General features: G+C 40.7%; 1 protein-coding gene across 1 annotated transcript in view; it reads right to left on the reverse strand.

The window, feature by feature from the left end:
• The window catches only part of WDR64 (WD repeat domain 64), a 138,686-nt gene that overhangs the window by 28,477 nt on the left and 83,769 nt on the right, over positions 1-26,440 (reverse strand). Inside the window, exons 14-16 of the mRNA XM_072732890.1 lie at positions 23,351-23,526; positions 9,287-9,460; positions 2,945-3,075 (exon numbers count right to left, since the gene is read on the reverse strand). Of these exons, the coding sequence (XP_072588991.1) occupies positions 2,945-3,075; positions 9,287-9,460; positions 23,351-23,526 (481 nt within the window). The remainder of the gene's footprint in view (positions 1-2,944; positions 3,076-9,286; positions 9,461-23,350; positions 23,527-26,440) is intronic.

Consider the following 26,440-nt stretch of genomic DNA (forward strand, 5'->3'; position numbering starts at 1 on the left):
TCTTCTTGAATAAGGCACTGTGTAACAACATGACCATTCAGTGTTTAAAAGTCTTTTAATCCAACAAACAAACAAACAAACAAATAAATAAATAAATATAGTCTTTTAGTCCATTAGCTGGCCTAGTCAGCCTATTTACAGGTTTGAAGGAATTTATATATAACCTCCTCGAAGTTTTGGGAAGTTTAAAGAGTAGAATTATCCTCTTTGACTAAGTTTTTGAATGAAATAGGGTGATTGACCTCAAGTTGCTTAGAAGTGAGTGAAGAAGACAAACAGATAATTCGGTGATTACACTGCACTAGTTGCTCATCTCCTGTTGACCCAGGTTCCTACAAACCATACACCTTTCTGGGCTGGTTCGTGGGAGCACAGGGATAGCCCCTAAACCACCCAAACTGGCACTTCATGCTTGGTTTCTAAAGTCTTGCTTAACATTCCTTACTGCAAATAGATCTTGTAGCACAATGTTCCGTTTCCTTTAGTGGAAATTGCCTCTGCTAACTTGGACTGATGATTGATGGAAGAAGCTCCTGGGGAGTGAACCAAGCTCTGAAGAAGAGCCTGTGAGCTTAATGACGTGTGGAGTTCAAACTTTTTAGATACTTCTGCTCTGTGGATAAGCCAAATGGTTAGTAATCAGCAAGAACAATTTCCAATTTGGACCCCCAAAAAAGCATAAGGCTTTATACGAGAAGAGAAAGCCTGTTTCTTCTGATTGGTGAAGGGGTCTCTGGCAAGTTTGAGGTGGAGGTAGAGATGGCTTCAACTTTAGAGCCTTTTTTAGGGCTGGGCCCAAATTACATTAGACAGTTTTGTACTAAATTGTATGTTTTACAAAATACTAAAGTGATTCTAAATCAATTATTTTTGGAGAATCATAATCATCTTCTCATGGGAAGGGAATTCAGTGTGTGGCTTGCTATACTGTTATTTTTCTCTGACTGTGTTAGGGTTTGCATGCATCCCTTGGCAAAGTGCCTAACCCTTCAACAAGGAGCATCTCCTCCTTCAAGTTGGGAATATTCTTAGAACAGCTTCCCTCTTTATGCTGTGGCAGCAAGACTAGGGTCTTTGCCTTTCTATCTATCTGCTTTCCCTTCATAGTGAGTCATGCACAAGCTGATACTTACAGTGTGAGAACTGCTTTAATAAGAGAATAAAGAACTGCACAGTACATATTGATGTGGGTATCAAGTGGCAAGCATACAGTCACGAGAAAGCCCAAGGGCAAAGGGTTGAAAGGGATGAACAGAAGGATGACAAGAATTCTAAGGGCAGTGCCCAAGAGAACAGAGGGCTGAGGTACAGAGGGAGGGCCCTGCAGAAATTGCTAATTCAACTAAAGTTCCAAAGGAGAATCAATCCAGGTCGAAGAAGAAAGGAATATGCCTTTTCAAAAGTTGGTTAAAAGTAATGATTCAGACTTAGGCAGGAAAGGGGCATGGAGTCCAGGTGGACCAGGAGTATGTAAGGCACTGTAAATCAAGAGGCAGAGATGCATTCTGCATTTTCCTTTTTTCCTTTATCCTTTCTGTCTTCTTCCTTTTTTATACCTCTTCCCTTCCTCTGAATGTTTAGCTAGACTTGATTTTATATTTGTTCATTCATTAAGGTTCTTGACCATCTTGTACCTCAAAGTATAATATTACAAATTCCTTTGACATAGGATGTTCACACATGGCCCTTGCTTATAGTCCAATTAGACAACTGTGGAGAGCTTATTATTTATGACTCATTCAAAGCTAAAAAACCCAATGTTACATCATTTCCTTTACAACCAATGGTAAGAACATTTAAAAATGAATAGCAGGGGGCTCTTGTATGGCTCAGTCAGTTAAGCGTCGACTCTTGGTTTCAGCTCAAATCATGATCTCGGGATTGTGAGACCAAGCCCAGTGTTAGGCTCCAAGCTCAGCAAGGAGATTGCTTGAGATTCTCTCTTTCCTCTCCTTCTGCTCCTCCCCGCCTTCACGCATGTCAGCTTGTGCATAACTCATTATGAAGGGAAAGCAGATAGACAGAAAGGCAAAAACCCTAGTCCTGCTGCATAGCATAAAGAGGGAAACTCTCCTGAGAATAAAATAAAAAAGAAATGATAGCAGGGACTGGGTAAAGCTTTTGGCCATGGTATAGGGCAAATCTAATTGGTTGAGATTCATTTTTTTAAAAATATTTTATTTATTTATTCATGAGACACAGAGAGAGAGAGAGAGGCGAGACACAGGCAAAGGGAGAAGCAGGCTCCATGGAGGGAGCCCAACATGGGACTCAATCCCGGGACCCTGGGGTCACGCCCTGGGCGGAAGGCAGGCGCTAAACAGCTGAGCCACCCGGGCTGCCCGGTTGAGATTTATTGATTTGCATATGCCATCCCCTTGTTAGCACTGACCTCTAATGCACTGAGTATGTTTGTTGAGGTGGTGAATAAAAAGGACAACCCATCTGGAATGCCACTTACCATTTGACTTTGGTGACTGAGTAGATGATGGTGGGAATACAGGAAGATAAGTTGCATGGGGGAGGGGTAGACTGGGACAATAATTTGGGCTTTAATGGTGTTGCTGGTAGTAATTGCTAGATATGTGTGTGTAAAGCTCTAGGGAGGTTAGTGTTTAAAATATGTACTTTAACTTTTTTTTGTACTTTAACTTTTTGTTGAGGTTATAAATTTGGACAAGATCACACATGAAAGTACCTCCTAGAGGGAGAAGAGTGAAAGTCAAGGCATTTGAGAATATGAATACTCATCTTATTTACATTATTCTGGGATTTGGACATTCTGAACCAATCTCATGAATGTAATTTCTAGAAAAGCCTCCCTTGAAAGTTATCACCGGTGTTATACCACTGTTATTTATTGCTTTAAAAAAAAGCATTGATGGCTACTTTGGCTCTACTGCAGTACAACTTTTGTATTGTTTAAGGAAAAGATGCAACTTACAGTTCTTTGACAGTAGAGTTTACAAAATCCCATAAGATAATTGCACCATTTAAAGTTCCAGCAGCTATCAAATTATATCCTTCTATTTGTAATACATCAATGCAGTTCACTTCCATATTGATGGCAGGATTCTGAAGAAGAAAGGAAATAGACTCATGGACCATCATGAACACAGTATCTAACCACAGTACAAAAGCTATGTGTACACTTCATTATTCTGTCATTTAAACAAATTGTCTTATTTTTTAAGTTACTTAAAATTACTATTACTAATTATTATGAAATTTAGTAAAATAGAGTTAGTTTTGCATTAAAGCTTATTTTAACTTGTTGAATTCATTGAAACAATAACAAAATATACTCTTCCACCTACTGGCTCCTTCCTCTCAGCCTTGATTTATTCTTCCTTGACCAACCAACCCTTATATCACCTTATCATCCTTTTCTTCCCTTCAGACTTTTTAAAATATTCTGCATTGGCTGATTCTCCTTATTGACCTCCTTTTTACTCACTCTTTGCTTCTGCTCCATAGTACGCTATGAAAACTTTTTCTTTCTTTTTTTTTTCAGATTTATTTATTTATTTGAGAGAAAGAGAGAGAGCATGTGAGCAGGGGGAGGGGCTGAGGGTGATGGAGGGAGAGAATTCTCATACTTCCTATGGAGTGCAGAGTCTGATGCAGGGCTCCATCTCAGGACCCTGAGCCAAAATCAGGAGTCAGAGGCCTAACAGCCTGAGCCACTCAAGTGCCCCTGTGAAAACGTTTTCTATTTATCACTAAGCACTTTCTATTGCTAGCCCTTTTAGCACTTTTTAATTGTCTTTCTTCAAGTTTCTGTTGGGCATCTGCTGTTAGGCTCCTGAAATACAAAGTCAAATAGAATGTCTGTGACCTAGAGAAACATAATATGATGAAAGTATTGAGATTAAGTCCTGTACAATTTGAAAGAGCTATATTGGAGGCAGGCACAAGACATTATAGGAACATGGAAGAGTGAGATCTAAATAAGATTAGAGGTCTATTATATAGATGGCCAACAGGCACATACAAAAAATGCTCAACATCACTAATCATCATAGAAATGCAAATCAAAACCACAATGAGATAGCATCCTACACCAGTTAGAATGGCTAAAATCAAAATGACAGAAATAACAAGTGTTGGTGAGTATGTAGAGATAAAGGGATCTTTGTGCACTGCTGTGGGAATGTAAAGTGGCACAGCCACTGTGGAAGACAGTATGGAGATTCCTCAAAAAATTTAAAAAAGAACTACCATATGATCCAATAATCCCACTACTGGATAATTACCCAAAGAAAATGAAAGCATCAATTTGAAAAAATATATGCACCTCATATGTTCATTGCAGCATTATTTACAATAGCCAAGATATGGAAGCAACCTAAGTGTTCATCAATAGATGAAAAAATGGATAAGGAAGATGTAGTGTACACACACCTCCCCCATACACACACCATCACCACCACCACCACACAGGAATATCACACAGCCGTAAAAAAAACACGAAATCTTGCCATTTGCAACAACATAGATGGAATTAGAGAGTATAATGCTAAGCAAAATAAGTCAGAGAAAGACAAATGCCATGTGATTTAATTCATATGTAGAATTTAAGAAACAAAATGAATGAGCAAAGGAAAAAAGAGAGAGAGAGAGACAAACCAATAAACAAACTCTTAACTCTAGAGAGAAAACTGCTTGTTACTAGAGGAGGTGTTAGTGAGGAGATGGAGGAAATAGGTGATGGGGATTAAGGAGTACACCTGTCATGATGAGCACCAGGTGATGTAGGAAACTGCTGAACCATATTGTGTATATATTGTACAACGGGAAATAATATAACACTGTATATTAACTGTACTGAAATTAAAATTTTAAAAAGGATGAGATCATGCCATTTGAGAAAGCATGCAGAAGTTAGCATGTAGAAGTTATTATGCTAAGTGAAATAAGTCAGACTGAGAAAGACAAATACCGTATGATTCCACTCACAAGTGTAATCTAAAAGAACAAATAAACAAAAAGCAGAATTGAACCTATAACTACAAAAAACAAACTGATGGTTGCCAGAAGGGAGGCGGGTGAGAAGTTGGCAAAATGAGTGAAGGGGAGAGGGAGACACAGGCCTCAAGTCATGGGATGAGTAAGTCATAGAGATAAAAGGCACAGTATAAGGAATACAGTCAATGACATTATAATAGCAATGTATCAGGTCCAACGGTGGCTACACTTGTGGTGAACACAGCATAATGTATAAACTTGTCAAATCACTAAGCTGTACACCTGAAACTAATGTGACATTGTGTGTCAGCTATACTCAAATTAAAAAAAAAAAAAAGATTACAGGTGTATTATTCTCATCACTCTCAACTGCTCTCTCCTTCCTGAAACTTCTTACTCTCTTGACATCCTTGACACCAGACCCTGAATTTTGCTTGTTTCTGTATGACCCTTTCTTTTCTTTTTTTTTAAAGACTTTATTTGTTTATTCATGAGAGACACAGAGAGAGAGGCAGAGACATAGGCAGAGGGAGAAGCAGGCTCCTCGTAGGGAGCCCGATTTAGGACATGATTCCCGGACCCGGGATCACGACCTGAGCTGAAGGCAGATGCTCAACTGCTGAGCGACCCATGCATCCCAACCCTTTTCTTTTCCTATTTGATACCCTCTTACTCTGTCAACCTGTTAAATACTAATATGCTGAGGGTTTACCTCTAGCCCATTTGCTTTTCCTCTTTTCCAACTCCTTCTGGGCAATCTTGCCAATCTCAATGCCCTAATAATTTAATCAATCCCCATCTATAAGCTTCAGGATTGCATATTTAATAACTTAGAAATTTTACAGATGTCTCAAAGTTAATACGTGTAACCCTTAGCCTCCTTCAAGCATGTTATTTCATTCTATTCAGTAGCTCACTGGTAGCACCACATCGCAGTTCAGATTTCAAGTTAGCTCCACACTGTCCTTGATTCCTTCTTTTCTCTCAGGACCTGCCTCCCAACTGCATGACATCAACCACTAATGAATGAAGTCCAAACTCTGCTACTTTTGCCACTTAAATATTCCTTGAAACCTCTCCTTCCACCACCTTCCTTATAATGGTCTTATCTCCTTTAACTAAAACAGTGGATTATTGCCTGAACCTTCTGTCTGCAATCTTGTCCCATTCAAAACCGTCATCAAAGCAACATCATAGGTGCTACCCACAACACCAGTATGATGTCACTTCTCATTTAAAGCCCTTCAATGGCTTTCCATTTCTTATACAATATTCACATGTCTTAATATTGTGAGCTCGATCCAGCCCTACCTATCTACCCAGCTCTATCTCCCTCACTCCCTGTCTTCCTTGAGCAATGCTGAGATACTTGCAGTTATCCCTTGCAAACCAAGCAATTTCTTACCTTTGTGGCATTTTTCATTTTATCTCCCCCACTTGGCATTCACTTTGTCTTCTCAACTCCCCCCTAGAAACTTCCTATCTGGGCTGAGCTAAGTCTTGATAATTCTTCCAAATTTAACCAGCAATTATTTTTAGGAACCTCATCTGGCCTAACCCTCCAAGCTCTCTGCTGTGCTGTCATAGTGCAGTGGTACAGGTCCCATACCTCATTAATCTTTGTATTCCTGGTGCTCAGAACAGTGCATGTTACATAGCAGGTGTTCAATAAACAGTGCTTCATAAATGGAAGAGTTTTAGAAAAAGAGAATTTCCAGGAACGCCTGGGTGGCTCAGTGGTTTAGTGCCTGCCTTTGGCCCAGGGTGTGATCCTGGGGTCCCTGGATCGAGACCCACATCGGGCTCCCTGCATGGAGCCTACTTCTCCCTCTGCCTATGTCTCTGCCTCGCTCTCTTTCTGTCTCTCATGAATAAATAAAATATTAAAAAAATAATTTCCATACACAGCTCAATTTTCTTCCCTAAGTTTGACTTTTGCAAACTTTCCATCTATAGAGTAATTTCAAAATATGTTGCAAAAAGAAGTGCTATAAATGCTAATTATGATAAATACAAACCTTCAGGACTCAAAATCAGAGATAATTTACCTTCAGGACTCAAAATCAGAGATAATTTACCTTTATAATAATGCTAAAAGGCACTTTCATTTATTATTTCACTAATTTATTACAGAAGTCTTTCCTTTTTTCCCCCAAAGCAAGCATTTATCATTTATCATCACCAATGTAATAACTTACCAACTGCATCAAATTTGAATAACTTGCACTAATCATCATCCTATTTTTATTATCTCCTAACAAGGAATGTAGAACCAAATCTAGTGTTTCCAATTGTGTGGAGTTGGAAGAAATGGATTAGAATGACTATTTAATGTGGAAGGAGCCATGATGTCCTTTGACAGATGAATAGATAAAGAAGATGTGGTATATGTACACAATGGAATATTACTCAACCATCAGAAAGGATGAATACCCACCATTGGCTTCCACATGGATGGAACTGGAGGGTATTATGCTGAGTGAAACAAGTCATTCAGAGAAGGACAATCATTATGGTTTCACTCATATGTGGAATATAAGAAATAGTGAAAGGGATTATAAGGGAAAGGAGGGGGAACTGAGTGGGAAAAGTTAGAGAGGGAGACAAACCATGAGAGACTCCTAACTCTGGGAAACAAACTGAGGGTTGCTAGAGGGGAGGTGGGTGGGGGGGATGGGGTAACTGGGTGATGGGCACTAAGGAGGGCACTTGATGGGATGAGCACTGGGTGTTATATGTTAGCAAATTGAATTTAAATAAAAATTTAAACAAACAAACAAAAATAGAATGACTGTTTAAGGAGATGCATTCTGTTCTTCCACCTTTGGCACATGTTATGTAAAGATGTCATCATGACACAGTCACTGTGTATTTTTGATTTCAAATCCTTTGGCAAACAATGATTTAAACTAACAGTGAATGGAATTGGAATTGCAATGCTAAACTAACATTTAAATTTGAGGAAAAATAATCCAACATCTCTCTATAGCATAATAAAATAATTGTTTCCAGGGTTGCCTGGAGGCTCAGTAGGTTAAGCTGGTTTCAGTTCAGGTCATGATGTCAGGGTTGTGAGATCGAGCCCTGCGTTGGCTCTGTGTTCAGTGGGGAGTCTGCTTGAGATTCTTTCCCTCTGCCCCTCCCTTTGCTCCTGCTCTCTCTCTCTTTCTCTCCTTCTCTCTAAAATAAATATATAAATCTTTAAAAAGTATTTTCCAAAATCTTTAAAACAAGCTATACCATTCGTTCTCAAATTAACTTCATTTCTCTAATGACAGTGGTGAAAACAAGACTTTCTTTAATCTCTCCCTCTATAATTTGTAATTTCTTGCATTCTTTAGTCTCTGACCACTTATCCTTGCAAAAACTGAAAAGTATAAATGGTTTGAGCTAATATTAGAGTAAGCAAATAAGGTTGATAAAGTCTAAAAAAAAAAAAAAACCAATTGACCTAAATTTTTATGGGAACAAAGAAGACAGCTTCCTTATTTCTCTGTTCTTTAGCCTGAAACATGCCACACACTTTACCCCTCAGGTGTGAACACATGCCCCTGCCATACTGAGTAGATATAAGCCCCTCACAAAAAATCCTAGAGATTTTAAATTAATTTATCTTCTTTTTAAAAGAAAGACAACCAGTCATTTTGTGAGTCCTGATGGAAGTATATGACAGCATCAATGGAGTCTTACTAAAATAAAATCAAAGCTCATGCAATGAAGCCAGGTTAGAGGAAGTACACACAGAACTCCTTAAATTACATGAGGTGAGTGCAATTAACAAAATATAGAAAATGTGAAACTATGGCACCAACTCTCTAGTAACTTCAATAAATAAATTGCAAGAGAAAAAGAGAGAAATGGAAAGATATTTATAGATTAAAAGAGATTTAAAAGACAGTTTCCACTAAATGCAACAAACGGTCCTTGTTTGGATCCTTGTAAACTATAAAAAAAATGAGGCAATCAAAGAAATTTGAACACTATTTAAATATGTGATGATACTAAGGATTTCTTAAAAATTATTTTAGAAGAAATCTTAAAAATAATGGTATGCCATTTTTTTGAGTCATTATCACATAGAGATACATTCTGAAATATTTAGGGATGAAATGACACAATATCTTGGATTTGCTTCAAAATAATTCTTTTGTAGTGGTTGTAGTGGTAGGAATAAATAGGAATAAGTCTGGCCATGCACACATAACTTCCGGAGGTGCATGCTAGTTAGTATGTGTAAGTACAACACATTATTTTCTCTACTTTTGTATGTTTATCATTTTCCATAATAAATAGGAAAACATCAAGAAATGAAACTTACATTAACACTTTGAGAAAAGTTTTTCTCTTCCAACTCGACATCTGGGAAAGGAATACGCAGGCTCCTATATTTAGGAGATGTCCTCAGATACACAGTGTGATTCCCATCTTGTAGGAAAGGCACAACATTGGGCAGCTCCCATATCACCATGAGATACATATCATCTTCTTTACCCTTCAATAGAAATACAGTGAGTACACGATAAAATTTATTTTATTTGAAGCTGTTTTAAAGGTATAGAGAAAAATAGAACATATAATGATGTACCCACCACCTGGCTTTATCAAATCTTAAGCCCCATCCAGCCCTCTTTAAACTGTTTTTTTCTTCCTTACCAGAGGTCATTAGTAACCTGAATATGATGTTAGTTAGGGAAATCTTAATATTTCTACATGAACTTATACGTGTATTCTACAAATACATATATCATATTATTGTACATATATACATGTACATTGTATATATGTAATATACTGCTTTCAGGCTTTTTGGTGAGGGGAGGAGCAAAGGAGAGGGAGAGAGAGAGAGAGAATCTTAAGCAGGCTCCTTGCCCAGGATGGAACCCCATGCAGGGGGTGTTTGTGAGCATTTTTCAGGTGTTTGTGAGCCATTTGGATTTTCTCACCTGTCCTTTGTATATTTTCCTTGATCCCACAACCCTGAGATCATGACCTGAGCAGAAATCAGGAGTCAGATTGAGCCACCCAAACACCCAGCTTTTAGGCTTTTTACCGTCTTATAAGTGTCATCAAACTGTATGAATTCTTTAACTTTTTTTCACTAACATTACACATGTTTTTTAAAGATTTTATTTATTTATTCATGAGAGACACAGACATAGAGAGGCAGAGACACAATCAGAGCGAGAAACAGGCTCCCCGTGGGAAGCCCGATGTGGGACTCGATCCTGGACCCTGGATCATGCCTGGAGTTGAAGGCAAACGTTCCACCACTGAGCCACCAAGGCTTCCCTTAACATATTTTTGAGATTTATACAAATTCTTACATGGAACTCTAGGTCATTTATTTTTTAGTGCTTTATAAGATTGTATGAATTTATTGTACAATTTCTTTATCCACTCTTCTACTGCTACGGTGTTCAGGTTGCTGCCAATTTTTCACTGCTTGTTTCATGAACAGGTGCATAGTTTCTGCAGCATATGCCTGGAGTAGAATTATTAAATTGTAAGATATGTGATTATTGACTTGACTAGATATTACCAGTGGTTCTTCGAAGCACTCTTACCTATTTCCACCCCAATGAGAGTCTTTTTAAAATTTTTTTAAAAGATTTTATTTATTTATTCATGAGAGACACAGAGAGAGAGGCAGAGACACAGGCAGAGAGAGAAGCAGGCTCCATGCAGGGAGACCAATGTGGGACTTGATCCCAGGATCATGCCCTGGGCTGAAGGCAGGCACTCAACCACTGAGCCAAGCAGGCATCCCACCCCCATGAGGGTTTAGATAAGAGTTTTCCCTTCTTCACATTCTTGCCAACATTGGCTTAAATTGATTAATTTTTTTTGGGGGGGGGCTTATGATGGGTTTTAAAAGGGATATTTTAAAATGAAATTTAAATTTATTAATTATATCAATCACATTTTCCTAATTTAGTGAGTTGAACATTTGTCAGGTGTTTGTGAGCCATTTGGATTTTCTCACCTGTCCTTTGTACATTTTCCTCTTGTGGTGGTTTACTTCTGGATTTGTGGGATTCCTTTAGCAATTCTGTTTCCTAAAACTTTCTCATTTACCTGGGACGCAGTCTGTTACCTCTTTCCACAGTGTGTGACTTGTGTTTTCACTTTGTTCTTTAAGACATGTTTATTTTTTTGAATGTAATAAAGAGATCTTTGTGATATCCCACCTGTGAATATACTGTATCTTTCCATATATTTAGATTGTTCTTTATGTTCTTTAGGAATTTTTTTCATAAAGTTTTTTTTTAATTTTATTTATTTATGATAGTCACAGAGAGAGAGAGAGAGGCAGAGACACAGGCAGAGGGAGAAGCAGGCTCCATGCAGGGAGCCTGACATGGGATTCGATCCTGGGTCTCCAGGATCGCGCCCTGGGCCAAAGGCAGGCACCAAACCGCTGCGCCACCCAGGGATCCCTTTTCATAAAGTTTTTGCATATTTTTTGTTAAATTTATTTTAGGTATCTTTTATTTTTGTTATTATAATGTGATCATTCTGTTTTCTTTTTTTTTAATTTTTTTTAAATTTTTATTTATTTATTTATGATAGTCACAGAGAGAGAGAGAGAGAGAGAGAGAGAGAGAGGCAGAGACACAGGCAGAGGGAGAAGCAGGCTCCATGCACCGGGAACCCGACGTGGGATTCGATCCCGGGTCTCCAGGATCGCGCCCTGGGCCAAAGACAGGCGCCAAACCGCTGCGCCACCCAGGGATCCCGATCATTCTGTTTTCTAATTGGTTGTTATTGATGAGAAGCTATTAAGTTTTGAATTTTGAATTTTTATATTTTAATATAAAATATTTTAAAAATTTAATTTTTAATTTTAAAGTCAAAATTTTAAGCTTGGTTATCTTGCTAGTAGAGCACAGATGTTTTAGATTGAGAGCAGCTGTGATAAAGTAGAGAGAATATTGGTATAGATGTGAAGACAACACATTTCCAGTCTCAATTCTAGAGAGAAACTGGGCAAACTATCTCTTTCCCTTTGGGCCTTATTTACCTTATTTGTAAAATGAGGACTTCAGCTAGTGGATAGGTAAAAGTTCTTTCATTTTTCAGAAGCTTTACGTTTCTATGCGAAGGCCTCTGTTACCTCATGCCTATGCTAATTTAGAAGTATGCTAGTGGCCCTCCTACCTGCTAGAGGGGTCTTTGGTTAGAGTTTGTGCCAGTGTGGAGCAGAAGGAAGCTCAGCAATAGCCAGAAAGCGGTCAGACATGGACATACTGAGTAATAGCTTGGCTAAGTTCATGTGCTACCTTGATGGACACGGTGGCTCTCAGACTTTCTAAATCCATGGAGTAGTAAAACCAAACCAAACCAAACCAAACAAAAACAAACTTTGGAATATTGACTTAGGATTACTAACATTTAATTTTACCAAGAGAGGATGTGGGGAGAGAAGGGGACTGGAAACTCTGTTACCATCATTTTATGAAGAGAGGGTATAGTTTAATACCAACAAGTAGGAAATATACAACCTTAAATTATAAAAAGTAGGGATGCCTGGGTGGTTCAGTGGTTAAGTGTCTGTCTTTGGCTCAGGGCGTGATTCCGGGGTCCTGGGATTGAGTCCCACATCAGAGTCCCCACAAGGAGCCTGCTTCTCCCTCTGCCCATGTCTCTGCCTCTCTCTCTGTGTCTCTCATAAATAAATAAATAAATCTTTAAAAAAAATATATATATATAAAGTAAATCTAGCTTTATGAAAAATTACCCTTATTTTTTTTCACAAGTTTCCTTAGTGGAAACTTTTTATCTCAGGTTGGTATTGGTAGCTAGACTTCAGGAATTGGTGCTCCCAGAAGATAGCAGTTCACATGATGCTATGAGCATGTATAACATTAATCATCTTGTAAAGGAAGATCTTTTGCTTTAAGGGAGTCACAAACAGGGCTATAGCACATAAAGTTATGTGGATGGAAAGACAGTAAAGGACAGTGAGTGAGTCTTCAGAATTTGAACTAGTTTTGGTTTAATTAATCAAAATCTCTGAACTCCCACACCACTAGGTTCATGATGTTATGACAATAATATCTCACCAATCTATTTTTTTAAGATTTTGTTTATTTTAGAGAGAGTGTGTGTATGCTCCAGAGAGAGTAAGAGGTAGAGAGAATCTCAAGCAGACCCCCCACTGAGCATGTAGCCTTTCATGGGGCTTGATCTCACAACCCCAAGATCATGACCTGAGCTGAAATCATGAGTCTGACGCTCAACTGACCAAGCCCAGGCACCCCAGTCTGTGATTTTTTATCAGCAAGGGTTTGGAGGCAAATATATCCTGAAATTACACAAATTTTTATATTGGCAGGATGTAATTCTGTCTCCTTAAAACAGATCATGAAACGATTATTGTTTCCTTGTCTTATGGTCAGAACGTTGCATTGACAGGCCAGTGGGTTCATAATCTGCCTCCCATGATATGGCCAGAAGGCCAGGCCTGAGAAAGCTCTTGCAGTGACATTTGTGACTGGACCAGGCAGTGGCACAAACAGTTTTTTGAGACTTGGGAAAATAAAATCAAGAATGTAAGTGCAAGGGAGACACTACAGGTCAAGCCACTAAGGACTGGTCTGAAGATGTCAGGAAGAAATACATAAAACTTACAGGGACTTCGCCTTAGCAAAGCACATCACACATTAGCAGAGTTCCAGAATATAACTGGCAAAGGAGTTTTTGCTTATTTATTTGTTTAATGCAGCTGAGAGTCTGGGAAGATAGAGGTTTGTTGCATCTTTCCTGCATTCCACTCCCAGCTCTGACTCTAAGAAGTAACTACCTTCCTGCCCCCAATGGCTTCTGGAGGCAAGCAGAGAATGAAGGCTGGAGTCTGTGGAAGGAAAGTTATGGCTTTGTTACCTTTTGGGCTGAACAAAAGCTTGGGGACCCAGGTGGGGAAGACTCTAAGGGTAAGATTCTAACATGATGATTATTCTGCAAATATGATTAAATCCTCAGGGGAAGGGGGGTACAGGGGGCAATGCAAAGTATGGCATATAGCTAGTGTCCCTTGTCACCAAGTAGTGGAGGAGTAGCTGAACTGAGCCTTCTGTACTTCTCAAATTGGGAGACTGGGAAGCAGGAAGGCTTCCGGCCGTAGTGTCCACGGGGGTGTGCTGTGGGCACTGTACCAGCCAGCTCTCGGAACAACCTAGCCGAACACCTCACCCGCCCAGGACTGCCACCTCCTGTGTTTTTCTAGTAGCCGAATCCGAGAGAGCAGAAAAAGAAATGTAGCCAAGAGGGGCTAGTCCCCAGAGAGAAGTACAGATAAAACATGTGGAACAGATCTGTGACTTAGACGACTGGCAATGTGATAACTTGAGCAAAATTGAAGAGTACTTGGGGAAGTTCAAAACAGAAGCAAAACAACAACAAAACATGGCCTTCAAATTTAGGAATTTGGTTGGTGAACTGAAGGAGAATTAATTTCTCTTTGAGATCCAACTGATAGCTTAGAACTAGAGAAAAATATTTCAAAACACTCAGCATGAGTAAAGAAAAATATAAGAAATTTAGAGGAGGGGGCGGGGCAGGGCAAGATAGTGAAGATAGTGGAGGAGCAGGGTCCCCAAGTCACCAGGCCCCACCAACGTACCTAGATGACTTTCAAATCATCCTGAAAAACCTACGAATTCGACCTGAGATTTAAAGAGAGAACAGCTGACAGAGAGAAGGGTTTTTGCTTCTAACAAGGTAGGAAGGTGAGAAAAAAATTAAAAAGCGTCAAGTGTGGGAGGCGCTCGGCAAGGAGCCGGGCTGAGGCTGGGGGAGAGCACAGGGACTGGAGAGCCCACCGGGGATTCTTCCAGGAGGGAAAAGCCCTCAGCAGGAAACTGGGGCAGGACCGCAGAAGGGGCAGTGGGGCTCCGGTCCCCTGGGGTCACTAGGAGAGGAGGGGCGCCGGGGGGAGAGCGCCCCACACACCGCGGGCAGCGCAGTAAAGGGCTGGAGCCCCCGGGGGGCCTCGGGAGAAGCCGGGGGTCAGCCCGGGGCTCGGGCGGAGGGGGCTGCGCCCTGCTGCCTTCGGGAGCTGCGGCCCCTGGAGCGCGATGCCAGCAGCGCAGGCCCCCATCCCAGGGCGCAGGGGACACAGCCCAGGATCCTGCTCTCCCCCGGTACAGGCGGAGGCGGGGAGGGCCCAGGACAGCGAGGACGCCCCTGCTCCCGGGGGCCCCGAGCTGTGCTGGTCAGCCCCCCGCTGCCCCGGGAGCACCTAGGCCAGTGCGGACTGGGAGCTGCGGGAGATACTGCGGGAGCTGACGCCAGGGCTGGGGAGCTGGCCACTGCCCGTGGGGCTGTTCCTCCTGGTGTCACCGGGTGCCTGGGACGGAGGGGGCCGCCAGGGAGCAGGGGCCTCACGGGGTCAACAGTTCCCACTGAGCCCGGCACAGTGGGGTGGGCTCCCAGGGGGTGGGCAGCTCCCCCAGGTGCACACACCTGAGAATCAGCACAGCAGGCCCCTCCCCCAGAAGACCAGCTGGAAGGACAGGGGAAGAGCAAGTTCTTGACCGAGCAGCGCTGGAAAGCTCCAGGGGAAGTCGAGGGATTTACAGTATATAGAACTAGAGGGTACCCCTCCTTTTTTTCTCCTTTTCTCAGTACAACTCATTTTTATATCAGACTATAAATTTCCAATTTTTTTTCCTGTTTTCCCACCTTAACTACAATATGTTACCACCTCTTCATTTTTAAGATTCTTCCTTTTGACTTTCATATTTCTACAATTACAGGTACTAGATATATTTTTCACTTCTAGATTCCCTTCAACATACTCAGTTTAATCTTGGGAGATATACAAGATATGTTTTTATTTTGTTTTGCGTTGTGTTTTTTGTTTTCTCTGCCTCATTTTGTTCTACAATGGTGGAAGTTAATAGCTTCTGAAACATGACCAGTATGCACCCAGAACCAAGTGGTATACCATGCTAGTTCATTCTGTGAGATTCCTCATTCCCATTCTGGCCCCCTCTTTTATCTCATTTATGTTTTGGTGGTCAGTGTTGGGGCCCTCTACAAGTATTTCTGGTTTACATAAATTTGGGACTGAGCATCTTCTAATATGTAGAACTTAATATACTCAGAAACAAGAGGATAATTCTCTAGAATCCCTCAGGTAGACTACATTCTCCTACCACTACAACTTCTTCCCAACCACCATCTCCCAGTACCCCCCTTCTTTCTTTTTTTCTTTTTCTTTTATTTTTTTTCTTCTTCTTTAGGATTCCTGGCCTTTTATTTTTTACTACTTTGTTTTAAAATTTGTTTTTCATTTTAGTGGTCCTTTTGTTTTATTTTGTTCTGATCTTTGTTTTCAATTTCTGGTCTCTGACCTCAGCAGAATCATCTAGGGTGAAATTTACTTAGGTCATGGTTGATATTCTTGAGGCAGCCTGCTCATACAGCCACTCTGCACTGAGCAAAATGACTAGAGTTTCTAATGACGAGGGTTAATGAGGTGGAAGAAAGAGTGAGTGACGAGGAGACAAATTCATGGCAAGGAAAGAGGCTGAGGAAACAAGAGAAAAATAATTAAAAGACCATGAGTAAAGGTTAAGGGAAATAAATGACAGCCTCAGAAGGAAAAATCTATGTATAGTTGGGGTTCCAGAGGGCGCCGAGAGGGCCAGAGGGCCAGAAAGAATATTTGAACAAATCATAGCTGAGAACTTCCCTAATTTGGGGAGGAAATAGGCATTCATCCAGGAGATAGAGAGGTCCCCCTCTAAAATCAATAAAAACCGTTCAACACCTTGACATTTAATACGGAAGCTTGCAAATTCCAAAGACAAAGAGAAAATCTTTAAAACAGCAAGAGACAAGAGATCTCTAACTTATATGGGGAGAAATATTAGATTAACAGCACACCTCTTCACAGAGACCTGGCAGGCCAGAAAGGGCTGGCAGGATATATTCAGGGTCCTAAATGAGAAGAACATGCAGCCAAGGTTACTTTATCCAGCAAGACTCTCATTCAGAATAGAAGGAGAGATAAAGAGCTTCCAAGATAGGCAGAAACTGAAAGAATATGTGACCACCAAACCAGCTCTGCAAGAAATATTAAGGGGGACTCTGTAAAAGAAAGAGGAAGTCCAAAGAAATAATCCACAAACACAGGGACTGAATAAGTATTATGATGACACTAAATTCATATCTTTCAATAGTAACTCTGAACTCAAATGGGCTTAATGATCCCATCAAGAGACGCAGGGTTACAGACTGGATAAAAAAGCAAGACCCATCTATTTGCTGTCTACAAGAGACTAATTTTAGACCTAAGGACACCTTCAGCCTGAAAGGTTGGAGAACAATTTACCATTCAAATGGTCCTCAAAAGAAAGCTGGGGTAGCAATCCTCATATCAGATAAATTAAAGTTTATCCCAAAGACTGGAGTAAGAGATGAAGAAGGACAATATATCATACTTAAAAGGTTTGTGCAACAAGAACTAACAATCATGAATATCTATACCTCTAATGTGGAAGCTGCCAAGTATATCAACCAATTAATAACCAAAGTAAAGAGATACTTAGATAATGATACACTAATAGTAGGAGACTTCAACATGAAAAAAGAAAGACTTCAACTTTCTGCAAATGACAGATATTCTAAGCACAACATCTACAAAGAAACAAGAGCTTTAAATAATACACTGGATCAGATGGGTTTCACAGATATTTACAGAACTTTACATCCAAATGCAACTGAGTACACATTCTTCTCAAGTGCACATGGAATTTTCTCCAGAATAGACCACATACTGGATCACAAATCAGGTCTCAACTGATACCAAAAGATTGGGATTGTCCTCTGCATATTTTCAGACCATAATGCTTTGAAACTTGAACTCAATCACAAGAAGAAATTTGGAAGAAGCTCAAATACGTGGAGGTTAAAGAGCATCCCGCTAAAAGATGAAATAGTCAACCATGAAATTGGAGAAGAATTAAAAAGGTTCATGGAAACTAATGAGAATGAAGATACAACCATTCAAAATCTTTGGGATACAGCAAAAGCAGTCCTAAGAGGGAAATACATCACAAAACAAGCATCCCTTAAAAAATTGGAAAAAACTTGAATACGCAAGCTAAGCTCTCACCTAAAGGAACTGGAGGAAGAACAGCAAATAAAACCTACACCAAGCAGAAGAGAGTTAATAAAGATTTGAGCAGAACTCAATGAAATAGAGACCAGAAAAACTGTAGAACAGATCAACAAAATCAGGAGTTGGTTCTTTGAAAGAATTAATAAGATTGATAAACCATTAGCCAGCCTTACTAAAAACAAAAGAGAAAAGACTCAAATTAATAAAATCACAAATGAAAAAGGAGAGATCACAATTGATACCAAGGAAATACAAACGATTTTAAAAACATTGGGATCCCTGGGTGGCGCAGTGGTTTAGTGCCTGCCTTTGGCCCAGGGCGTGATCCTGGAGACCCGGGATCGAATCCCACGTCAGGCTCCCAGTGCATGGAGCCTGCTTCTCCCTCTGTCTCTGCCTCTCTCTCTCTCTCTCTCTCTCTCTCTCTCTCTGATGACTATCATAAATAAATAAAAAAATTAAAAAAAAACATTATGAGCATCTATATGCCAATAAATTAGGCAATCTAGAGGAAATGGATACATTTCTGGAAAACTGCAAATTACCAAAACTGGAACAGGAAGAAACAGAAAACCTGAACAGGCAGAAAATCAGGGAAGAAATTTAAGCAGTCATCAAAAGCCTCCCAAGACATGAAAGTCCAGGGCCAGATGGCTTCTCAGGGTAATTCTATCAAATGTTTAAAGAAGAAATAATACCTATTCTCCTAAAGCTGTTCCGAAGAGTAGAAAGGGATGGAATACTTCCAAATTTGTTCTATGAGGCCAGAATCACCTTAATTCCAAAACCAGACAAAGACCCCACCAAAAAGGAGAATTATAGACCAATATCCCTGATGAAAACATATGCAAAAATCCTCAACAAGATACTAGCCAATAGGATCCAATAGTACATTAAAAGATTATTCACCATGACCAAGTGGGATTTATCCCTGGGATGTAAGGCTGGTTCAACACTCATAAAACAATCAACATGATAGATCATATCAACAAGAGAAAAAAAACAGAACCATATGATCCTCTCAATAGATGCAGAGAAAGCATTTGACAAAATACAGCATCCATTTCTGATCAAAACTCTTCAGAGTATAGGGATAGAGGGAACATTCCTCAGCATTTTAAAAGCCATCTACAAAAAGCCCACAGCAAATATCATTCTCAGTGGAGAAACACTGGGAGCCTTTCCCTTAAGATCAGGAAAACTACAGGGATGTTCACTCTCACCACTGCTATTCAACATAGTACTAGAAATCCTAGCCTCTGCAATCAGACAATAAAAAGAAATAAAAGCCATTCAAATTGACATAGAAGAAGTCAAACTCTCCCTCTTCACAGATGACATGATACTCTACATAGAAATCCCCAAAGACTCCACCCCGAGATTGCTAGAACTCATACAGCAATTCGGCAGTGTGGCAGGATACAAAACCAATGCCCAGAAATCAGTGGTATTTCCATACATTGACAATGAGACTGAAGAAAGAGAAATTAAGGAGTCAATTCCATTTACAATTGCACCCAAAAGCATAAGATGCATAGGAATAAACCTATCCAAAGAGGTAAAGAAAGGATCTATACCCTACAAACTACAGAACACTTCTGAAAGAAATTGAGGAAGACACAAAGAGATGGAAAAATTTTCCATGCTCATGGATTGGAAGAATTAATATCGTGAAAATGTCAATGCTATCCAGGGCAATTTACACATTTAATGCAATTCCTATCAAAATACCACGGACTTTCTTCACAGAGTTGGAACAAATAATCTTAAGATTTGTGTGGAATCAGAAAAGACCCTGAATAGCCAGGGGAATATTGAAAAAGAAAACCAATGCCAGGGGCATCACAATGCTGGATTTCAAGTTGTACTACAAAATGGTGATCATCAAGACAGTATGGTACTAGCACAAAAACAGACACATAGATCAATGGAACAGAATAGAGAACCCAGAAATAGGCCCTCAGCTCTATGGTCAACTAATATTTGCAAAGCAGGAAAGGATATCCACTGGATAAAGGACAGTCTCTTCAATAAATGGTGCTGGAAAAATTGGATAGCCATGTGCAGAATAATGAAACTAGACCATTCTCTTACACCATACACAAAGATAAACTCAAAATGAATGAGAGATCTCAATGTGAGACAAGATTCCATCAAAATCCTAGAGAAGAACACAGGCAACACCCTTTTTGAACTCGGCCACAGCAACTTCTTGCAAGATACATCTATGAATGCAAGGGAAATAAAAGCAAAAATGAATTATTGGGACTTAATCAAGATAAAAAGCTTCTGCACAGCAAAAGAAACAGTCAACAAAACTAAAAGACAACTTAGAGAATGGGAGAATATATTTGCAAATGACATACCAGATAAAGGGCTAGTATCCAAGATCTATAAAGAACTTGTTAAACTCAACAGCAAAGAAACAAACAATCCAATCATGAAATGGGCAAAAGACATGAACAGAAATTTCACAGAGAAAGACATACACATGGCCAACAAGCACATGGGGAAATGCTCTGCATCACTTGCCATCAGGAAAATACAAATCAAAACCACGATGAGATACCACCTCACACCAGTGAGAATGGGGAATATTAACAAGACAGGAAACAACAAATGTTGGAGAGGATGTGGAGAAAGGGGAACCCTCTTACACTGTTGGTGGGAATGTGAACTGTTACAGCCACTTCAGAAAACTGTGTGGAGGTTCCTCAAAGAGTTAAAAATAGAGCTACCTATAATACAGTGATTGTACTTCTGGGGATTTACCCCAAAGATACAGATGCAATGAAATGGTAGGATACCTGCACCTCGATGTTTATAGCAAATCAAACTCCAATAAAAATATACAAAAACAAACAAACAAAAAAGGAGCAATGGTATTTTAGTTCTTCATTTACCTCTCTCATTCTCCACTTACACTAAAATTTTGATCTGATATTTAGTTACCAATATTGTTAGCTCTTTAATGCTAGTTGAGAATTTCAGTAAATATTTTATCCAGAACTTTCATTGTTTTCAGTGGAGGGTTGGTCTGAATAATCTAGTTCATAAATACCTTATTTTCCATGGAATCTTGGGATATGGAAAAATATCTAGCACATGTAAAGCGCATAGTGTTTCTTGAAATAGTTTGTATTTCATTGGAAATCAGTGGAAAAAGAAATCTACCCCAACTCTGTTTTGGGTAGGCACTGCCCACCACAGTAAATTCATGTAGTACTTTGTGCAAGTATTCATAACCCTTGTAATAGTTAGATCAATATCAACCCTTCATATGAATTGTAAGTTCGTCATTGAAAGGGAAGATGTCTTTCTGGTCCATGAGACACATTTACTAAATTCTCATTGGGAAAAAAAAGGAATGAATAAAAGTACATTCGTTGAACAACATGCAGGTTAAGAGTGATGAGCCTTACTCAGTTGAAAATCCACATATAACTCTTTGCTCCTGCAAAACTTAACTATTAATAGCCTACTGTTGACTGAAAGCCTTACCAATTACATACATAGATGATTAACACAAATTTTGTATGTTATATGTATTATTAGCTGTATTCTTAGAGTAGATTAGAAAAAGTTATCAAAATCATAAGGAAGAGAAAATACATTTATAATACTGTTATGTATATCTGCATATAAGTGGACCCACACAGTTCAAACCCATGTTGTTCAAGGTACAACAGTATTCTAGAAAATAAGTATGTAAATCAAACCATATTTTCTTTTTAATAGGCAAATAATAACAATAAGGCATTAACAATAAATAATAAGTAAATGTGCACTTGACATTATGCTTATTATAAAGTTCTTCCCTCCAACATTAATAAAAATTCCCTAAAACTGCCCAAACATTAGGGTTTCTGGGTGGCTCAGTCTGTTACGTGTCTGCTTTCGGCTCAGGTCATGATCTTAGGGACCTGGGATGGAGCCCCATGTCAGGCTCCCTGCTCAGCGAGGAGTCTGCTTCTCTCTCCTTCTGCTCTCTCTCTCTCTCTTTCACTCTGGATCAAATAAACAAATAAAATCTTTTTTTTCTTTTTTTTTTTTAAAGAAAAAGTTTCCCAAACATTTACTATTGTATATTTTTATAAAAGACTTCCTAAATTTCTTCATTCTTTCAATCCTTGAGCACCTGCTCAGGGCAGAGCAAGAATGCAATTCATCAAGCCCAGCCTATGGATTTTGGACACTTGGAGAACCAGAATAATCAAAGTGAAAAATGCTGTCTAAAGCCAAAACCAGTTTTGATGTGGGAGCAGCACCAGGCTGTTTTCTGTAGTCATTAAAAAGGAGTGTTTGTAATAGCCATCATCTGTTAGGAAAAGCATCCTAATGGTCAACTGCACTATCTTAAAGAAAGGAAATCAATACGTTGCTGTGTTTAGGGTATGTTACTAAGAAATCCCATTCTATGGTGCTATTTGGATTGCTCAGACAACATGGGAAGAATATATTGAATTAGGGATGTTTTTCACTCCTTTTTTCCAGCAGCAGGGCCATCAGTCACCTTAATCAATGCTGAGATTTCATGATTGCTAACCTAATTTAAGATTTTTTTTTCCTTCTGATCTCAACTTTCAGAAGAGGAATAATAAAGTCAATGAGTCCTTGAGCTCTAGGCAGAGAGAGAGAGAGATCCACTCTGTAGCCAGGATAAATGATGTAGCCTTCATTTTAAATATGAAGTAGGCATTAGCATTCTTCGGTGGTAATAGACTCACAGAAAAAATAAATTAGACTACCTCAATCCTCCTGAAATGGCCCTGAGCAGATTGCATCATTAACCTTACAGTAAACAAAGCAATTTTGGTGACAAACTGAAAAAGTGACTTGAGCATCCCTGAATGCATTATGGGTTCTAAGGACAGAGAGGAATCACTGCTGCCTCTCACAGCGCCTGCTGGGGAGCAGCTCTGTCAGTGGATTATCCCTAGATGAGGGTATAAACAATGTCAGAGGTGGTAGCTCTGGGTCACTTTTATGATATCTGATCCAGAGGTTCCTGACTCATCTTCAGCAAACTCTGGGGGTGGGTGAGATGTTGTCATTAAGCAGCTACTCTTTTTTGCTCTTTGCTTGGACCTGGGCAAGGATGCTCGTAATTAAGAGCCTTCTAGGAAGAATAGTGGAGAAATGCCATTCTCAGATGACTGGCAAGAGAAGAGTGAAATGGGCATCATCCAATAACTCCGTTGATTTTCCCAAGAAGAGCACATAGAGTACAAATATAAAACTGGGATTGCAAACCTGGATCATTTTGATCTTCCCGTTGCGCTCCAAGGTGAGGATCAAGTACTGGTGTTTTTCCTGAGCTTTCAGGAAAATCAGGTGCCGTAGCCAGTGTTCTTCCTCCTTCCAATCTTTCCCTTCTGGCAACATTTTCATCTTCTTCCCACTGCCAAAGTCCCAGATTTTAATTGTTCCTGAGCACACATGAAAAAGACTATGTAGATAAAAAAATAATTTGTAGAAAGCTTGGCTTTTATCTTAGACAAAATTGATCTAATTGAAAGCTTTCTGCCAACAATTTACCCTACATTTATTTCCTACTAAGACTGACACCTGAGTTTCCTTAGCCTTGCTGTGCACAAAATATATTTCTGTATGGCTTGATTTTTCAAAGGCTGATAAAAATGAACAGAACTAGGCAATTTCTTTTTTTTTTTGCAATTAGCAAGAGGGTTTATTGAACGTTTGCGCAAATGGGCTCTCCACCCCAGAGGTGGAGGAGAGCCCTGATTAGTAATTACAGGCATCTTTTAAAGGCAAAAAAACCGCTTAAAGAGCTTAAAGACAAAAGAACCGTGGGAGTCGCATAGCATTCAGGTTATTGATTTCTCAGAAGGTCAACATGAACCTATTCAGGGACATTTCAATCAGGGTGTGGGGGTAAATGGTTTTCTTATCACAAACAGAATGCTTTTTGTTGCTAAAATTTCAGGAAGGCACCTGGATGGGCTGCCTCTGGATTAGGGCTGGTCCTACTCACAGGGGGTTTCTTCATTCCCTCCTCTTTGTTTGGGCTGATTTTAACCTTAAAATCTTAGGGAACATTTATTTCTTCAGTTTGGAGGGCCCGATATTGTTGAGTTAATACCAGAGCTTGGGTAATAGACAATCTTTCTCGGATGAACTGGAGCAGGCAGTTGAGGATGCAGGGGCCGAAAGTTAGCAGCAGGAGCAGGATAACTAGAGGGCCCATAATGGTAGAGATTAGGGTGGTCATCCAGGGAGATTGGTTAAACCAGCTTTCAAACCAGCCCTGCTGGGCTTCTCAGTCCCTTTGTCTTTTATTTAGCCTATCCCTGAGTTTGGCCATGGAGTCCCTGATGACTCTAGAATGGTCTGCATAGAAACAACATTCTTCTCCCAGGGCCGCACACAGTCCTCCCTCTTTCAGGAATAGTAAATCCAAGCCTCTCCTGTTTTGAAGTGCTACTTCTGAAAGTGAGGTAAGGGACTGTTCTAACTTAGAAACGGACTGCTCTAGTGCCCGTAGATCCTCATCTACAGCTGCTTGGAGTTCTAAATAATGTCGTGAGCCCTGGATCAGAGCAGCTGCGCCAGTACCCACCCCAGTAGCGACCCCTAGTCCCAACATAACGGCTAGGGTTAGGGAGACAGGCTCGCGCCGAAAACGGGTGGAATGTTCGTCATATTGATTTTCTAGAGTTCCGGCAGGGTGATAGAACACCCTGGGTATGATCTGCACCATGACACAGAAGTCGTTTGAGCCACTTAGAACCTTAGCTGACACACAGGGGGTGAGGACTTTGTTGCATGCCCACCAAGTTCCCGGCTGGGGCTCCAGGTAAGAATCAGTCCCTAAAATCGGGGCGGTAGTATTGCAGAGTTCCTGGTAACCCCGGGTGAGTATAGTTAGCCTTGACAGTGATGTAATCCCAGGAGGAGGAGGGCCTCCCATCCTGTGTCTCCCGTAGTCTCACACCCCCAATTTTTACAATAGAAGTGTTTCCCCCCCTCCACAGGTGGGATTACCCAGCGATCTCTGTGGTACTCGGGACAGACATAAAAGGAAAGAGTGCTTAGCATGGCCCTTCTGTCAGGTGTGCCACATTCTCCCCATGGGTCTAATCCCAGTCACCCTGGGGGGCTTTCTCGGTTGGGGGCCATAGAGGTGTCCAAATATCCCTCTAGGTCCCATGGGCTGGGGGCCCCTATGGTTAGCTTGCATAGGTCAGGATATAGGTTAGGCCACCAGGTTCCCACGGGAGCAGTCTTTAGTTGTGGACCAGGCCTCGTCACCCCCAGACGTTAGTATCTGCCAGGTTAACCTTTTGGGGGCATGAGGGTTACCTTTGGCAGGGGTGAAGAGCGCTAGGAGAGGTAGGAGTATAACAACTGTCATTGAACAATTTTTGAAAGTCTTATCTTGAGTGTGTTTTGGGTGCGGTGGAGCTTCCATTGGGGTGGCTTGTCCGGTCTGTCCTGGCTGGCGTCAGCGGTGCTCGTTGATGGGGCGCGCTTGACGTGTGAGGCGTGGACCCAAGCAGCAATACCGTCTACTTTTAGGGCAGTTGGGGTGGTTAGTAGTACAGTGTATGGGCCCTTCCAGCGGGGCTCAAGGGTCCTGGACTGATGTCTCCTGACGTAGACGGAGTCACTGATCTGGAACGGGTGTGGGTCGGTTGTGTCTCCGGGCGGTAAACAGCTGCAAGGGGTTTCCAGATCTGGTGCTGGATAATCTGGAGCACCTTTAGCCTGTCCAGCAGCAGTGTCGTAGTCCCAGGTCGGGCGAACCAAGGGGAAAACATCCTCGATTTCATTAGGCAGCTGGGTTGGCCTCCCATCCACCCTGGGGACGTTTTTCTGTAGACGCGCTGTCTCTCCTCCGTGGTGAGGAGAGTCTGCAGGAGCTGATCAGGGTGTCCATTGGGTCCTGGCTGAAAGACCAAGGCCTTCACCTCCTACCGGTCTTAGGATTGAGCCTGGGGCGTCTCAGATCCCGGACGAGCCCCCAAATGTTGGACCCTCGATCACGGGTGCCAACGTGTCCCCGTGGACGCCCCAGAGACTCAGACCCCAGACAGGCAGATGCAATTAGCAAGAGGGTTTATTGAACGTTTGCGCAAACGGGCTCTCCACCTCCGAGGAGGAAGAGAGCCAGAACTAGGCAATTTCTTGAAGTTTGCGACAGTTTTTTTAAAACACTCAGACTCCTAACTGAGCTTTCTGTCTGAAGATGTTTTCTGCCCCTATACTCCCAAACTCTCCAGTTTGCTAAATACTGCCCAGTATCTTTCCATTTATCTAATATCATGCCAGAATAGTCATTCATAGCAAAAGATCAATCCAATAACATCACATTTCCTAAGG

This window comes from Vulpes vulpes, chromosome 13, assembly GCF_048418805.1.
Source record: "Vulpes vulpes isolate BD-2025 chromosome 13, VulVul3, whole genome shotgun sequence".
NCBI lineage: Eukaryota > Metazoa > Chordata > Mammalia > Carnivora > Canidae > Vulpes > Vulpes vulpes.